The 18,970-nt window shown below is 40.5% G+C and overlaps 1 protein-coding gene across 2 annotated transcripts in view; it reads right to left on the bottom strand.

Moving 5' to 3' along the window:
• LIAS (lipoic acid synthetase) overlaps positions 1-18,936 on the bottom strand; it is a 65,651-nt gene extending 46,715 nt beyond the window's left edge. The window contains exons 1-5 of one of the 2 annotated variants that reach the window (XM_030191308.1): positions 18,643-18,936; positions 15,752-15,924; positions 11,667-11,760; positions 8,418-8,498; positions 399-555 (exon numbers count right to left, since the gene is read on the bottom strand). In XM_030191308.1, the coding sequence (XP_030047168.1) occupies positions 399-555; positions 8,418-8,498; positions 11,667-11,760; positions 15,752-15,924; positions 18,643-18,708 (571 nt within the window). In that variant the 5' untranslated portion in view covers positions 18,709-18,936. The remainder of the gene's footprint in view (positions 1-398; positions 556-8,417; positions 8,499-11,666; positions 11,761-15,751; positions 15,925-18,642) is intronic. The other variant, XM_030191307.1, reaches the window with a different exon arrangement.
• Positions 18,937-18,970: the final 34 nt, after the last annotated feature.

Raw genomic sequence — 18,970 nt, 5'->3', positions numbered from 1 at the left:
CTAAAGATTTATTTTTCTGCAACTTCTGGAAGGCAAAAAATTCCATAGAAAATCATGCAGCATAAACTACTGCAGAATAATACTGTAAAACTTTTGTCTGAACAAGATACATTTAAAAATCATAAAAATGACATCCCAGTTCATGAACTAATTATCCTATGTGGCTGGGGCACTGGGAAGGCTGATCTTAACACCTGGAGCCCAGTACACAGTCTTTTTGATGATGTAACTGCAGGTACACTAAACTGAACCATTTACTGCACCTTCCTGAAATTCAGGAGCCCTAATACACATGGGCCTGTAAGGGAAACTTGTTTTACAGAGATTTTACATAAAATGTAACAAAAGTGTTAATATTTATATTTTGCTCTTGCAGTGAGAATACATAAAACACTAACCATCTCTGTCCACAGATGTCAGCACAACGTAGTCTAAACCCCAGTCAGCTATAGCTTTCGACGTGTTGTATGGCTCCATGGGATCCAATGGAGAGGGATTTTTTGATGTTTTAACAGAGCAGAATCTGCAGCCTCTAGTGCATGTGTCCCCCATCAGCTGAAATGGAGCAAGGATGTTACTACTGCTTCATATCCAGTACTAAAGGAACTATCTTATGCAGGGCAGGATTAAGGCATAGGCAAACGGCATGTGCTTAGGGCTTAAATATTTAGGAGGGACCCTCTCAGATGTGCTAATTCAAGGCAGAAGGCAGATTTTTGTCCTGGTAAATCGGGGAGGGGAAGAGACACTGAGGCATATTTTCAAAGCACTTAGCCTTCCAAAGTTCCATAGGTTTCTATGGAACTTTGGAAGGCTAAATGCTTTGAAAATATGCCTGACTGTCACTTGCAGAGGTCTGTCTCGCTTTCTCCTCTGCTGGTTTTCTGCTGCAGATAGAAACACTTGGGATCCTGACTGGTAGTTTTAACATGAACTTATATTACAACGATGAGGGGGAGGCAATGTGCTTGCTTACCTAGGGCCCACAAAAGGGTTAATCTTGCCCTGGCCTTATCTGAATTTACGTCCTAATGAGCCAGTACTCAAAATGCTGGAAGTGTCTTGCAGTCTGTGCTGTTCTGCACATTGTTTTCAAACAAGTGATTTACACTGACCATATATCAATACCAATCTGCCTGGATTATTGTGCTGTCAAGGGGATGCCTCGCTTCAGTAATAGTCTGCTTTGCAAATGCATCCACCTGGATCCCACATTCAGAGTACCTCCAATCCAGGCTTTACATTTTCTTTAAAACTAGGAACCAGTGTAAATAGTTAGGAATCAGCAGCTAAGACTTATTTCACCTCTACTCCAATTAAACCTACTGAAGTTAAACAGTAGGGTGGAAGAGACAGATGCACTCCAAGGTCTATCACAGCTCATTTTAAGGTCTGATTTACTAAGGCTGATTTCCTATATTCCATGTCTAAAGAAAATGAAAGCTGAATAAAGCAGGCCTGGAATACTTCATTGTAGTACAGAGCAGAAGTGCACAGCCAAAGCTCCCCCCCCCCCCCCCACCAAGTCATTCTCTCTCTCAACCCTACTACACTGTCATCACCCAGTCTGTTCGCCATCTTATCTCCCCCTCTAGCTACCTCACAGCTCCTCATCTAGCCTTCACCACCCAGGAAGCAGTCATTCTTACCCCAGCCATCCCTAATAACACACCCCTAAATTCCATCTAGCAAGCCCTTGCCCTGCTGCCACTGCCACCATGAAAAAAATGAGCTTTTCTCTCCTCTGCAAAGTGTGGCTCTTCGAGAGTTTGGACTGCACTATGAAGCAAATGCACGCTGGTCTCACAAGACTGTGAAACCACTGCATGAGTTCATGCACCATGTGGCTCAAATTCACTGCAAGCTGCTGTACAGTGCAGAAGAAAGAATAGCTCCTGTTTATGTAGCAGTAGCAGCAGGAAGTACAGGGTCCAGAGTTGCAAGATGGCAACATTTTTTCCAGCCAAATTAAAAGTAACCCAAAAAATAGCCAAATATTAATAGGGTTGATATATAAGGTCTATATGAATATTAATAAAGTTGATATGAATATTGATAATCTTCGTAATCAACAGCATAATCAACAGTCATAATTATCATAATAATCAGCATCAGCAGCATAATATTATTAATATTTTCAAAAAAAGATGTTAAATGCGCCCAGGTTTCAATCTAATTAATGCTTTAAAAAAATTGTACTTATAAACAGTAAGTCTGATTGTTAAGCACCTGATTCTCATAACATGATGTCTATTTAACTTTAGTATGTGAAAACATATTTGCACAAATACAGGGAGTCCCTATAACCAACCCCTCAAAATGGTACAATGATTTACAATTTAGAAACAAGTACTACCCTGACGAAAGCAATACCTCCTTCCTTGTACCCCGCGCTTTCCCACTCATGGCAGGCTCAATGCGGCTTACATGGGGCAATGGAGGGTTAAGTGACTTGCCCAGAGTCACAAGTAGCTGCCTGTGCCTGAAGTGGGAATTGAACTCAGTTTCCCAGGACCAAAGTCCACCACCCTAACCACTAGGCCACTCCTCCACATCCATATGCTGTACAAGATGGCAATGGCATGTGTGAAAATATTAGTAAGATCAAATAAAAATGCTACCAACAATAAAGAACGTGGATAGAGTCACTGGTCCGGAATTGGAGCGGAGGAAGAGGAGGGGGGCCGGGCTGTGGGATGGGAGAGGAACTGGAAAAAAAAATTGCTAGCCTAGGGAGGGGGCCTTGGGGGGGTGCATGCCATAAATGCTGGAGTACAGCGTTTACAACAGGCACCCCCCCAGCCTCCTCCCTAGGCTAGCAAGCAATTTTACTATCTTCCAAAATAAATTATATGAATAAGTGCCTCTCCTCCGTTATTTATTTTGGAAGATAGCAAAAGTTATCATATACAGAGTTCCTGAGGAAGAAATTTGAAACCCTGCAGAGTCGGACTCTTTATGATTTCATTTAAAAGTAGAGGAATCGAGAGGTGCGACGGACAGATTGAAGTCCCATGGAACCAGCCCTGTAGGACCCTGCATCGTTGTTACACCATAAGCATTTAAAGCGCTGGTGAAGGACACTAAATAATTTTTTCTAGTCAGATTATGACACACCGATAGTGGTGGAGATCGCCAGCAACGGAGATACATCTGCTGACAAGAAACGGCGTGCAGTGAAGTTTCCTTTAAATACTCAAACGGAGACAAATTGCTGTCAAGGACTCTGACCATTGAGGATCCTCTCGATTATTTAAACGCTAAGTGCCTATTTCTTTGATTAAATATATTTAAGATAGCACATATTCAAGTGCATGAATATTGTAGAGACTATATATTTTAGAATAGTATGATCAGAGCACATTTGGCATTTTGGATGTGCGGGAGGTTTTACTGGAGAAAGTGATAGGATTAATTTACTCAGTTCCGAGATTTGTGAGGGGAGAATTCACATATTGAAGAGTGTATTATTGGAACACGGGTGTTTTAAAAAAATTCATATATAACAAAAATACACCTAAGAGAAGTTCTATGATCGAGAAATTCGTCCACCCTAAGAGGCAACACGTATTATCGTGGTGACTCGCTTGGGTGAGTTTACAACTCTGAGAACATCTCTATTACATAAAAAAATTTTCTATTCCTGTTTTATCACCCGGAACTGTATTAGGCTAATCCCTTCGCTTATTCATCTCCTTGTTTGATTTTTCTCTGGTGTTATACCATTAGTTTTACTTTTTCCAGAGAATTATTGGAAACAATTTTGACCATTTGGTTTGACCCTTTTGTGTCTGTCATATGTGGTTGTGTGTCTAATATGTTATATATTTTGCGCAATATGGAGGGCCCTGTTTACTAAGGTGCGCTAGCATTTTCAGTGCGCGCTAACGCTAAAGACACCCATAGGAATATACTTTTGAAAGGTAGTATAACAAATGAGACTAAATAAATAAAATAAATACTACTGATTGTTATTGTGTATCAATTGATACTTTCCACTTTGGATTACTATAATGATCTGAAGGAAAGCAACACTGAACTTACAGCAAAATTCTGCCTTGGATAGACCTCTTTGCAAAGTTGGTTAATAAATCCTAATAAATTAATTTTATATTCCTCACTGGGAGCATATTTTTCAACTTTGATCTCTTTGCATTGGCTGCCCATTCAGCACAGATTAGGTTTAAAATCTTGATGCTGTCACTCAAGGCAATTAAGTTACTGATGCTACAACGCAGGACAATTCCACTATAAAATACCATGGAACAGGAAACTCTTTGAGGTTCCTTCTTTATGGTTCACAAAAATGGTAATAACTAGGATGCACGAATGCTCTATTTGTTGGGCCAAGTGTTTGGAATGCAGTACCACTACCTTTGTTTGGAAAGTGACTTGAAAGGTTTTAGAAAACAGTGAAAAATTTGCTATTTAGGTAAAGTTATAATGTGTTTTTTGTAAACTGCTAATACTTGTGTGAATGATATATAAGTACACTGAAATATTTAAATACAGAAAATACTAACGGTCTCTACAGGTCAAGGTCTGAAGCTCCAAAATGTGCTGACCAGAATAAATGACCACCGTCAAATCCTTCACAGAAGAGTGCCACAAGGACCTGAAGACCACCCCGGGGAACCAGAGCCCTGATCCAAATGACACCCTTCAGAAATAGGACAACTTTTGAATGAGCGGCCACTAATGAACCATGAATCCAACCCCAGAAGCGAGAATCTGCAGCTACCTGGGCCTTAAGTGAATTGAGTGCCAAGCAAGATCTTCCTGATGAAAAGTGAGAACAGAAGAGAAAAGAGACGTCCTCTTGCAAGTGTAGCACCGATGAATCCTCCCCATTTGAGTAGAGCTCACCTTCCTCAAAGTTCTCTAATTGGAGGTCTTCCTCCTCAAGTCCTAGGGAACAGACCTCTGATCTCGGACAAGGAGGATCCAACAGCCAGACTTAAGAGTTCCTCTTGGCTTTTGATTGTATAGGAGCCACATCATTGTACTGACAAAAGCTGGGGACTGCAGGGCCCAGCAAACCTGAGACAGCCCTGGCACAAGGCTTCTGCATTAGACAGAAGGCCTGGTACATGACTATAGTGCTATGCAAATAAGGAACAGAAAATCACTTAGCTAGTATATCCTCTGGACCCATTTGCTACAGGTAAATAGCACTATATTTGGGATTGTACAGGTTCTCAGTACAATCCAATGAAGAAATATGCCAATGTGGAAATATATATTATTTATTATAGAATAATAATAATAATTAGAATAATAATAATAATAATTAGCAAACAAACATTCAAAAACTAATACAACAACAAGATTATAGCAAGGAACTGGCTAAGTATTACACAAAAATAGATATCTGCATAAAATTCTGTTCCAGTAATAATAAGTATTCTTGAGAAAAGACTACAGAAGTAGCAAACATATTAGGCTCATAAGCCATGCCCCTGGGAGCTACCACCGGCCTTTGCAAGCTAAAACAAAGACCAACTCCTGACCATACAGGTGCCCGATTCTCACTGTACTGCTGACTGTCCTGAAGCATCATCCGGTAGCGATGGATTCCTTCCTAAAGCTCTATCTGGCTTCCCAGCAAGCTACCCCAGTGTGCAGCTGAAGGATGTCAGAACCTTGTCTACAGTCCCTGCCTGCCACAGGTTACTGGCTTCTCCCAGAGTGACAAGCTGTAAAAATTATTCAAGGCTTTTCGGTATGGCTTGCAATACAGAGAAGTTCAGTACTTGGGAGGCACGGGTAAGATAGTCTCTCTTCTCAGAGTGCTATCAGATTTTCCTCCATTCTCATCCCACGCCAAAACTGTTCTCCTCTATTTCTTTCACCAAGCCCAGTACTAGCTTGGTTGAAATGGTCCTCATGTGACTGTTTTGGACCAATTTGATCTCACATTTCTATCTGTCCAGCAGATGAAGTGCAGGCCTGGAGAACAATGGGGCCCATGGTTCTTTCACAGACATCCTCCCATCAGGCCCTTGCTAGGAAGAGCTGTTGACAAGGCATATCTCATTCTTGTGTCAGTGTAAATCTGTCCTCTTATCGGCTTCACACCAGAGACGAAACGCAGATGTTCCTTGGAATGTTAGTATCCTGTACTGACAGAGATGCAGGAAGCACTGGAGAAGCTATGACAGTTTGGTTCACAAAAGATGGATCCTGGCAAAGGCAAGCCTCAGTTGTACAAAAAGGTGGTATACCCCTACATGACCAAAACAAATTGCAGGGGAAAAAAACACCCTGGACCGAGGACCACAGGTACAGAATGTCACTGGGATTGAGATCTCTGTGACTCCGTACCTTTGGCTGCCAAAACTGGAGGGTCAGGAAAGACCAAAACTGCATCTATCACAGAAACAGAAATCACCCAAATGCACCATGTGGTGGTCCAAAATGGTGAGGCTTTCTGCCAACACAACACCCCACATGGGAGGGGGCACCCCCCCCTTTTCTGAACATGGAAGAGTTTGAAGGGAGAACCATTGCCTTCTTCTGCAAGAATGAGCCCCCATCACATTCCAGTCAGGCTCAAACGCTGCTAGAAACACTTACCCCTGTACCTGTCCAGTGACGACGACACTCAGAGCCACCTGGCATACTTTGCCAAGAGCTCCTGTGCAATACTTGCAACTGACCTTAGCCAGGCTCACCAGCAAACGTTAGCCCTCCACTGTCCTCACGATACCACACAACTCTAGCATTTGAATACAGCTACCGGGGCCGATTTTCTCTCTCTGCTGCTTATGACACTTTACTTTTTTTAAAAACAATTTTCATGATAGTGGGAACTAGGTAGCATTGGCAGAAATCCAGGCAAGATGCTCAGGGGCATGGGGAAGGGAGAAAGATGCATACACACAGAGAGACAGGAGGACAAGGCTACCACCCAAAGTGCACTGAAAGCACTCAGTCAGTAGAGGCACTAAGGGTACCTCACAACCCCCCCCCCCCCCCCCACAAACATACTCAACCAGAAGCTGCTATGAGACTTGGGAGACAGAATAACCCCACCAGCTTAGACCCAAGCATCTCCTCAAAAAGGAGAGGCGACAGGTGCTCAACAGAACTCCAGTAGCCTCATTCCTGCCACATCAACAGTACATACCACCACCTGCTGGAGAAAGAAAATAGAGGATAGTATCCTGAAGAGACTCTCTTTTAGGCAGTGGTGATATCAACACAAAGCTGAGTTCTCTGCCTCCACCTCCTTGTAAGATGACATAAACCCATGTACTTGGACTGGTCTAGCATGATAATGAGACGGAAACAATTCTTAAATATGTATTTCATTTACTGAAAATTAATTGTTGAATTTTAATTTAATTTGCTGTACTTTAGTTATGTGTTAATTGGTATGATTTTACTGTTGTAACTTGCTGTAAACGACTTTTAAAATGATTTGGGGCTCCTTCTAGAAAGCCATGGTAGTGATTCCTGTGTGGAAAATGCAACAAAGCCCATAGGAATTGAATGGGCTTTGTTGCATTTGCTGCCGGGAATCACTACCACATGTGACCTGAGCCTGAGGATGCAGAGAGGGAAAGAGCAACCCCAGCTGCTCTTGCACTACTGGTGCTGTATTTAAAGTGGTGGGAGCTTCTCAGAGGGAAAAGGGAGGGGTCTAAGGGATATAACGGATGAAAGGCAAGCCCAGGGGAGCTATTTTAAAAAAGTTTGAAGGCTAGGTTTAATTAAGGGTGAAGTGTGCACTATTAATTAATAGTGAACACAAAGGGGAAAAAAAGAATTACAAAAGCCCACAACAACAAAAAAAAGGAAACAAAAAGTTTTAGCCTACACATCCTTAATTCTTTTGTATCTGCCATCTATACTTTTGTCCAGAAACACAGTGACAAAACCAATCATTTTAACTAGGGCTGTACCGAATATCTGTATTCAATTCGGCCCTGAATAGCGCCCCAAATACATTATTCGTATTCGGCCGAATAGTGACTTAAATTCAAATATGAATAATCTGGGGCACTACTGTGCCAAATCCTATTGAAATAAACACTTGATCTCTGATTTCACGTTTTTTTTTTTATTATTTGTTACGCTAAAGCCCAATGCCCATTATTCATATTCAGTATTCATCCAAATAGTATTTTTCATTATTCATATTTAGCCGAACAGTACAATACACTATTTGGTACAGCTCTAATTTTAACAGAGATTACTTAAACCGAAAAGTCTTAGTAATTACTGCTCTGACTCCTTTCTTTTCCTTACTCACATGGAGGGGAAGTGGATGATTAAAAAAAAAAAAAGTTCTGCAGTACAAGATGCAATAAATATGTGGCATATCTGTTCTCGCGAATACTGTTTTGTACATTAGCTGTGAGATACTTGGTTGGAAGTGTCAGGCTCTGAACCGGACTGAGTACCACACTGACCATGATTGTAGCTGTGGCAGTAGCATATTCTCCTCCTCCCCAGCACTCTCCAATATTGGGGCAGCGTGCTTCCTCACACACCTGTCAAAGAAAAGAAATGATTTTGCAAAACCTATCCTTAAGACAATGACATCATGATAAGGAAGCAGCAAGGCTAAATTAAATATATAAAGCATGTACTTGCACAGACTATTCTGGAATGCCTCCCATAGAAACAGAGAAAATGACAGCAGAAAAAGACGATTATCATTTATCCAGCTTTACTTTAACGTAACTTAGTGCACGAAAGATGACCAGGAAATACATGGATGGTCACATAGAAAATGCTACATTTTTATATTCTTATTGTAAGTAAAAATATCCTTATGAATTCACTCTGAACAAAATAACAAACAACTAATCTGGGAGGATATTACAATGTAGTTTGTCTTCACATTTTAGTATCAGCAACACACTATAAAACAAACTTTTTGCAATTTCATCCTCTCAGACACAAACTATAAAATTACCTTAGAATGGACCTTTTCAAACTTTTCTGCCTGGGACCCCATTAACAAAGGCACAAAAAGCACATGAACCCTGAAGGCCTACCTTGTCTTCCATGTTGTTGCTCCTTGTCTCCTGCAGCATTGCAGTTGATGCTGCCATTATACCTCACTTTCCATGGAGCCTGTACAGGTCTAATTACAGTACAGGCTCAAGACAAACTGTGGGCTGAAGACATTTTTGTTTTCAGCATACCCAGGATGTGACCCCCAAACGAGGGTCTTGTGACCCCATTTGGAAAGTCAGAACACTGGAGCCAGTAGTTGCATTCAGAAGAGACGTAAGAGGAATCTGCTATTCAGCTTGTCTTCCCACATTACATACGTCCCATGAAAGATCTTACTACCTTCCAACAGGTCTAAAAACACTGATCTGACACAACACAGTGTCTTGTAAAAGCCTTCACATCACTGTACGTTTTCTTCACTCACAGACTGAGTCGATACATCATGTTCTGGTCCTATTTAAATCCAGACTAAAGCCTACCTTTTTTAATATTGTTTTTAAACCTTAGCCCCTTTTAATACCTATGCTTTAATCACTTCCTTAATAAATAAAATTCCCTAATCTCTTATTTTTACTACTACTACTATTTAGCATTTCTATAGCGCTACAAGGCGTACGCAGCGCTGCACAAACATAGAAGAAAGACAGTCCCTGCTCAAAGAGCTTACAATCTAATAGACAAAAAATAAAGTAAGCAAATCAAATCAATTAATGTGTGCGGGAAGGAAGAGAGGACGGTAGGTGGAGGCGAGTGGTTACGAGTCAAAAGCAATGTTAAAGAGGTGGGCTTTCAGTCTAAATTTAAAGTTGGCCAAGGATGGGGCAAGACGTAGGGGCTCAGGAAGTTTATTCCAGGCGTAGGGTGCAGCGAGACAGAAGGCGCGAAGCCTGGAGTTGCTAGTAGTGGAGAAGGGAACAGATAAGAAGGATTTATTCATGGAGTGGATTTGTCTTGTTTGAATAGATTGTAAACTCTGTTGAGCAAGGAATTTATCTTACGTTGTTCACGTACAGTGCTCAATAAGTCTAGTAGCGCTATAGAAATAATAAACAGTAGTAGAATTTGCTCTTTATGGACCAATCTAAACTTAAAGTGTGGGTGCCCCATTGGCTTAACTTCTGGATGGACCTAAGCTCTGAATGACAAGAGGATAGTTATTTCATTTTGTGGGAATCATGGTTTGAGAGGAACAAAGCAAATTCATATTCTATTCAGGCTTCTCTGTGTATCCAAACTAAAATTTATTTTATTTATTAGGATTTATTTACCGCCTTTTTGAAGGAATTCACTCAAGGAAGAGTACAGTAAGAATAAATCAAACATGAGCAATAGACAATTACAGCAGTAAAAATATTCAAATAACAATACAAAGTATGGCATAGTATACTACTTACAGTGTCAACACCATACGTAATAGAACATTTTAATTGACAGTGTAAGGTATAAGCAAAGATGGAACATATAGATAGGTAAGAGAGTAAGAGGAGTTAGAAAATAAGGTGACTAATTTAAAGAAAGTTGACAATGAGGACAGTTAACATACAGATAGGTAGACAGTAAGAGGAGTTAGAAAATAAAGTGACTAATTTAAAGAAAGATGCACATGAGGTCAGAGAGATCGTTAAATATTATCTCAGCTAGAGTAAGAATGGATAAAATGTCTTTTGCTGATTAAGGGGCCCATTTACGAAGGCGTAATGCGCGCCAAACAGCACTACTGCCAGGTGCTCTTAGATCCTCGACAGTAGTTCCGATTTTGGTGCGCACTGTCCAATTACCACCGGGTTAGCACGTGAGCTCTTACCACCTACTAAACAGGAGGCGGTAAGGGTTCATGCAGTAAATGGCCAGGTGCTAATTCTGAACTTAGCGCCTGGCCATTATTGCCGTAAGTGTAAAATCAGCTTTTTTGCAGCCGTGCTAAGAGGTGGCCAGAGTGCGCAGGAAAACCACGAGCTACAGCTACCGCCGGCCACCTTTTAGCGCTGCTTCGTAAAGGGGCCCCTAAATCTCCTAAGGATTAAAGAAGAGTTCACAGCTACTTTCTGAGATTTGTGTAAAGAAACAGGCAGGCAAATTTTATCAGCTAACAAATTAAGGGGCCCTTTTACTAAAGCTTAGTGCACACTAAGGACTAGATTCTATATATCATGCCTAAATATTTGGCACCAAAATTAAATTCGCCTAAGCGCATTCTATAAAGTACACCTTAATTTAGGCGTACTTTATAGAATAAGCCTAAATTTCCGTGCAGTATATAGAATACGGCGAGCGGCCATGACAGTGCCCAAAACTTGGTGTAAATACCAGTGTATAAGTTAGGCACAGAGCAGGAACATCCACGACCCACCCATTCCACGTCCATGCCCCCTTTTCAGCAGTGCACATTAGAATTTACGTGCACCTCTTTGTGGAATATGCTTAGCAGATACTGGCATTATACGCACTTAGATAACTGCTTAATATTCAATTATCTGTGCCAATTAGCTTGTTAACTAATTAAGTTATGCATATTATTAAATAGGCTTCAATTTCTGCGTGGAAATCTCAGCTTGATATATAGAACCCGGGGGGTACGTATGGGCCAGACTGCACTTAGCAGACGCTAATGTCCGTTATCGCACACTAAGCTTTAGAAAAAGGGCTCCTAAAAGGTGAACCACTTCCTGAAAGAAGTCCCAAAGTGTTCGACTTACAGTATGCAGATTGAGATCACGTAGTGTTTTCTTTAACTTGTTGTAGTTCTTTCCTATAGGAATCTCTGTTTTTAGCCATGGAGGAAGTCTTAGCCTAGACAACAACAATCACAATCCATTCAGATATACTGAAAGTGATCACTCCTTTAGTAAAGTTATTTTACTTAAAAAAATAAACTATTTTTTTTTTACAAATGTTGCTTTGCAAATTAAAAAAAAACAAACAATAAAATGTTGCAGTGCAAAAAAAAAAAGAGACCTTGTGGCTTTGTATATTCATGTTATATCTGGTGATAAAAATTTTCTATATGCCCTAACCACAAAAACACAGTACAAAGAACAAAACAAGTTCTGTATAGTGCTGACATCATTAGACAATCAACAGACGCCCTTGACAGCAGTAGCATTAATGTTTCTTCCCCATTTTACCATGCATTACTGAAGTACCCAAAATAAGGTAATTTTGTCTAGCAGACAGAACAGAAATGACCTTGAGAATGCAGAACAGAGAGAAGCTGCTGCTGGTGTGTTTTCGCTTACAAAACAGGCCGTTACTTGTTTCATATGAACTTGCTTTGTAGCTAGCTTTGGGCACTTGTTTCTTTTCTTTTAGAGAACTAATCTTTATGCAGTTAATCTTAACATAGTAGTTTCTGCTGATGTTTTAGGCTGTAGTTCATGTTTTACTAACTGTTTTATTTCAGTTTTGAAGCAGCAGCACCTCTAGCTTTCAGTATGCTTTACATGTACAGTGAAAAAAACAAAATCATACCACTAAGAACAGAAACAATTCACCAGGCTCATTTTTAATTGAAAGAGTTGGGGAAGTTTGGAAAAAAATGTCTGTCTATATATAAAATTCACATTGTTTGTGTATTAATGTGCACTAACAGGTGACTGTATTAACTGTTGGTGCACACTAACTGCTAGCTCAGAAAGCACCATTAAGGAGGTGTGAAATGAGCAGTAATATTGTCCTAATGCAATATATTAAACAGTGTAGTTAGCTAAACCTCTAGATAGCTAACTCCATTTTGCCAGAGGTATAGCCAACTATATTCCACCTTATCCACCATATGGTTTACATGCAGTAGAGGACCTTACCTTACAGTCACCCTCCCAAAAGTGCAAACCCTTAGCACGCATTAGTAGAAGTCTCTATCTTTCACATCCAAAATACCATATTTACACTGCCTTTTCATGTCATTTGATGTTAGATTCAAGTTCCTTCAGCTCTCCTTTCAGTGGGCCACCCAAAATTATCCCTTAGGACTTGTAATTAAGAGCATTATTTCCCAAATAAAGAATAGAAAAAATACCTTAGCAAATCGGGCTGACCTCTTTGTGGATAAAATTACACATGCTATCAGTACGTGTACTCTTAGCTGGTGCAAAAATTCTGTGAATTCTGTAACAATGTATATTTTATGCCACTGGGAAAATAACACATATATTCAATGTAAGCCTGAGCAATGGTGCTGTTCCAGAGCAGGAGTCTTTTTGTTTGTCATTATAGTTAATATGAGTCTAATGCAAGACTGAGGAAAAAAAAAACAACCAGTCAACAATTTCTCAGGGTCAAGGAGCTTTAGGTAATGAAGCCTGTTCAGCTTTCCCAGTACCTGCAATTAAACTGGCCTTACTTTCCTGTTCATGGTAACTACATGGACCTTAAGGACACATGCTGACCTGTCAATGAATACATCAGGGTACACCTAATAAAGCTGCAAATACAGCACCAATAACAACTCTTGATAACCACAAGGATTTACGTTCAAAGTTAGAGCAAATGTCGATCAGGACACTGATAAATATGATGAAATGCTGTTCTATACTGCTCTACCCTGTCTCTACATTAAAAGAGCTTTGAAGTGAAAAGTGATTTCCCTTCACATTTTTGGCCTAACAGGCGAGTGCTATGCTCTTAATTGATCTGTGCTCCTCTCTTCCTCTCCTACTACCCCCAGACTGCAGACACCCTGAAATGGTCCAGCAGAGGGAAGAGAATAAATGATCTGTACAGCATTTCAGACCTACAGTTACTTTTTCAAATACAATTTTACTTCCTAAAAATGTATTCTTTTATAACAAGTGCACTTCAGCATAGACAGAAGTTGAAAGGCTGGCAAAAGGAATGAGAGGTTCTAGGCGGCAGTCCCCTCCTGCGGACCAGCCCGACTGCTGTTATGTTTCTAATATGCAGTGACGCCACTGCACACACCTATCACTACCCTCTCTCAATGATGTGAGCCCCCTTCAGGAACAAGGCACTGGTACCCCTTTCTATCTTTTTAAGTTTGCAGCATGGGATCCCAGCCCCTTACTACCTAATCTGGATTTAATTAATGTTCTTATGAGTTGCACAGAAACATTTAGCCTTTTTCCACTCCCTTGGTAAGAGAGGCAACGGAGAAGCAGTGGAGGGTTGTGTAGGTAGAATTTTTTTTTCTTTTTGCTTATTTGTTAGAACTTTAAATCAGGCATTGAAGTCGATTAAAAATCCAAAGCAAGAGTAGAGGATGCCACAAAACACAACCAGCCAACGGGATGAAGTCAAAGAGTCCTTTGTTCAAAGCACAAGTAACTGGATCCGACAGGGTCCGTGTTTCGGTGATAAAACCACCTGCTTCAGGAGTCAAAACGCAACTTGCCAAGCAAAGGTAAAAAAACAGGGAAACCTGGTGCAAAATACTAGCACAGCCAAGTAAATCAGTCTGTAATGCCGGAAAGATGCAGAAGCGCCTGACAAACAGCAATATTGAAATCTTCTTCCTAGTGTGCGGTAGTGGCCAAAAAAGCAAACATGATGCTAGAAATTATTAGGAAAGGGATGGTAAATAAAACAGAGCATAATATAATGCCTCTTTATCACTCCATGGTGTAACCTCACCTTGAGTACTGCATTCAGTTCTGGTCGCTGTATCTCAAAAAAGATATAGCAGAATTAGAAAAGGTTCAAAGAAGAGCGATCAAAATGAAAAAGGGGATGGAACACCTCCCCATATGAGGAAAGGTTAACGAGGTTAGAGCTCTTCAAATTGGAATAAAGATGGCTGAGAGGAGTTATGATTCAGGTCTACAAAATCCTGAGTAGTGTAGAACGAGTAGAAGTGAATACATTTTTTTACTCTTTCAAAGAGTACAAAGACCAGGGGACACTCAAAGTTACATGAAATACTTTTAAAACAAATAGAAGGAAATATTTTTTCACTCAAAGAATAGTTAAGCTATTGAACTATTTGCTGGAGGATACAGTAACAGCTGTTAGCATACCTGGGTTTTAAAAAAGTTTGGACAAGTTCCTAGAGGAAAAGTCCATAGTCTGCTTTCTTTTTAAGGAGTGTACTCCAGTGATCCTACCTATCTGGCAAAGAAGCCCCAGAAATGATGGAGTGAAGGGAGGGGCTGGGTCAGGAACAAGAAGAAAATTGCAGATACCCCACTGGCAGGGGTTCCATGGGAGCCACTACTAGCCTAAGCACCTAAGCAATGCCCATAAGCAGAGGATAGAGGGCCACATCATTTCATGATCAATGGGGAAAAGTCTATGGACTGATCCCCTAGAACACCAGCCAAAAACTCAACCAGAAGACCACAGACTACAGCCTAGGGAGTCAGGGCTACACTTTTATCCAGCTGCACCAGTCTGACCTGCACTATCTGCTGAAAGTAGAGAAATACTGAGTTGTCCCAGGCAGCATCACTCCTTATAACAGTGATGTCACCAGAACATTCAAAATTTCTCTGCCTCCATTGTCTGCTAGCAGGGTTGCACAACCCATTAATCTGGATTGGCCTAGTAGGATGATAAGGAAATTGACCATTTAGCCCTACTCTCTGTTTTCTACTTTTTTAACCAGCTCCAAGTCCACAACATGACGTGGCCTATACCATGACTTAAATTTCCTCAAGTTCTAAATACTTCATCAATAAAAGCTTGCACTTTTAAATATGGAAAAATTATTGCACCACAGACTTGATAAAAAATAATAAAATTTTATCTTCAGAATGCAGTGCACCTGCCATTGCATGGAGATCAGTTATCAGACCACACATAAAACATATAGTTCAGTGGCATCAGTTACCTTTCACCTTTCTGACGCTTCAAGTTGCCTTTGTACTCAGCCCATTTGCTTCTGTCCAATAAATCCCCAGAAATAAAATCTTGCAGGTCAGGTCCATTTTGTATAATCTCTTTCTTCTCACTTGTCAATGTACTAGATGTTCTGTACTGACAACACAGATTATTTCCAGATACCTAAAGAAAAGCAATTGTAATGGTAAGTCACTCAACAGCAAAATAATACACTGTAGTGGCTAGTACAGATACCTTCAGGATACAGCATACAAAAAAAAGATTTTATAACAGCCAGTTTTAACTCATACATTTATTTATTTTTTTGGATATTTTAGTTTTTCAACCTAACCAGAACTGGCCCTTATTGGAATTAGGGCACCAACTGCCTTCATGTCTAATTACCTGGGGTTTTTTCCCCCAAGTTTTAATCCTACTCTTGTATGGCCCATTAATGGCAATGATAATCCTCAGGCAGGAATAAAGATTGTGGCTCCCCCTGGAACTCAGTATCCACGTGCCAGGTGTCACTAAGTACATAGGCATAAGAACATAAGAATTTGCGATACTGGAACAGAAGTCCATCAAGCCCAGTATCTTGTTTCCAACAGTGGTGGCCAACCCACATCACAAGTACCTGGCAAATCCCAAAACAGTACAATACATTTTATGCTGCTTATCCTAGAAATAAACAGTGGATTTTCCCCAAGGCCTTCTTATGGACTTTTCTTTTAGGAAGTTATCCAAACCTTTTTTAAACCCCACTAAGATAAATGCTTTTACAACATTCTCTTGCAACGAATTCCAGAGTTTAATTACACGTTGAGTGAAGAAATATTTTCTCTGATTTGTTTTAAAATTACTTCTTTTAGCTTGAGTGCCCCCTAGTCCTACTATTTTTGGAAAGAATAAATAAGCGATTCATGTCTACCCGTTCCACTCCACTCATTATTTTATAAACCTCTATCATAATCTCCCCTCAGCAGTCTTTTCTCCAAGCTAAAGAGCCCTAGACGCTTTAGCCTTTGCTCGCAGGGAAGTCGTCCCATCCCCTTTATCATTTTTGTCACCCTTCTCTGTACCTTTTCTAATTCCACTTTTTCCTTTTTGAGATGCAGTGACCAGAACTGCACACAGTACTCGAGGTGCGGTCGCACCATGGAGCGATATAAAGGCATTATAACATTCTCATTTTTGTTTTCCATTTCTTTCCTAATGATGGAAATGGAATGGGACTTGTTATACCGCCTTTCTGTGGTTTTTACAACTACATTCAAAGTGGCTTACATAGTATATACAGGTACTTATTTGTACCTGGGACAAGGAGAGAGAGAAGAAACCGAGTTTCACTCAATGGTTTCTGGCACACATTACAATGCAATAAGTCTGTCAATATCAATGCACCATAAGGACAGATAGATTTCAGCATAGTAACATAGTAGATGTCGTCAGAAAAAGACCTGCACAGTCCATCCAGTCTGCCCAACAAGATAAACTCATATGTGCTACTTTTTGTGTATCTGCCATTTTCAGGGCAACAAAGTAGAAGAGTTTAAAATTGCTGCAGACCCACTATACACTTTTTTTTTCAATATATCTATTTTTTCAAAAGAAATCCACCACTTATTTCTAGGATAACAGCATAAAATGTATTCAACAATTTTGGGATCTTGCCAGGTACTTGTAACCTAGACTGGCCACTGTTGTAAAAAGGATGCTGGGCTTGATTGACGTTCGGTCTGTCCCAGTATGGCAACACTTATGTTAATAAGTTACTGCATCAGCCCCTACTTACAAGTAGGGATTGGCCACTGTTGGAAATAGGATGCTGGGCCTGATGGACCTTCAGTCTGTCCCAGTATGGCAACACTTATGTTAATAAGTTACTGCATCAGCCCCTACCTACTACTACTACTTAGCATTTCTATAGCAAGTAAAGAATACAGTATCAAGGTCCCCACCATAATGTGACTGCATTCACTCCTATCAATTTGCTCACCTAACCCTTTCTTCAAGATAAACACCAGTTCACTAGGACTACAATATAAGAGACAGGTTCTATATCAAAATCCTGAGTGGTGTAGAACGAGTAGAAGTAAATCGATTTTTCACTTGTTCCAAAAGTACAAAGACCTGGGGACACTCGAGGAAGCTACATGGAAATACTTTTAAAACAAATAGGAAGAAATATTTTTTCACTGAATGAATAGTTACGCTCTGGAACTCTTTGCCGGAGGATGTGGTAACAGCACTTTGCTTATCTGGGTTTAAAAACGGTTTTGACAAATTCCTGGAGGAAAAGTCCATAGTCTGCTATTGAGGCAGCTGCTTGCCCCGGGATTTGTAGTATGGAGTGTTGCCACGATTTGGGTTTCTGCCAGGTACCTGTGACCTAGCTTGGCCTCTGTTTGGAAAACAAGATGCTGGGCTAGATGGACCACTGGTCTGACCCAGTACGCTATCAGATTGACTCTACACTTGTCTTTTAGATTGTACACCTGTCTTTTAGATTGTAAGCTCCTTGAGCAGGGACTGTCCTTCCATGTTAAATTGTACAGTGCTGCGTAACCCTAGTAGCGCTTTAGAAATGTTAAGTAGTAGTAGTACTCTTATGTTCTTATAACAGTTCAATCCAGTATTAGTTTTGTCTTTTTGTATATTATGGATTAGCAAGAAAATGTTAACTAAAAATTAATTCATGATTTGTGGTAACCCGAAAACTACGTTGTCTTGTTATTTATGACCTCGAATCAGATTATATATTTCTGTACTACTAACTTCAAGGATTCCACCTAGCCTTCCAAGCTATTGTTAAGGGTCAGTATCAGCCCCATCAGAGTTTAAAAGATTGTGTTTTATCGCTCCCATTTCTGCGGCTCACAGTACCCTCCTTATACCTACCACAGAAGCTCCAGCACCCAGGCCACGGACCCAGTGTGTACCTCCCCACCGCACTACAGCCGCCATCTTCCAGTACTCGGTTCTCCGCTGCCCGACCTGGCGCTGGAAGCTCAGGACAAACACTAAACAGTGATGAACGACAATAAACCCCCCCCCCCCCCCCCAATAATACTATTATTGCATTATTCTTAATTTTGTGCTGGGGATGGAGGAAAGTGAAAGTTGACTAACTTGACTTCAGAAACTAGACGGGATTTTCAGCGTTTGATTATTTTTGCCTTAAGCTCCCAAGAAGCTGCAGGGCAACGTGTGATGATGTCATAGAGCC

Source organism: Microcaecilia unicolor, chromosome 2, assembly GCF_901765095.1.
Source record: "Microcaecilia unicolor chromosome 2, aMicUni1.1, whole genome shotgun sequence".
NCBI classification, from domain to species: domain Eukaryota; kingdom Metazoa; phylum Chordata; class Amphibia; order Gymnophiona; family Siphonopidae; genus Microcaecilia; species Microcaecilia unicolor.
Note: the sequence above shows the minus strand (reverse complement) of the source record. Positions and strands in the feature narration are given on the sequence as shown.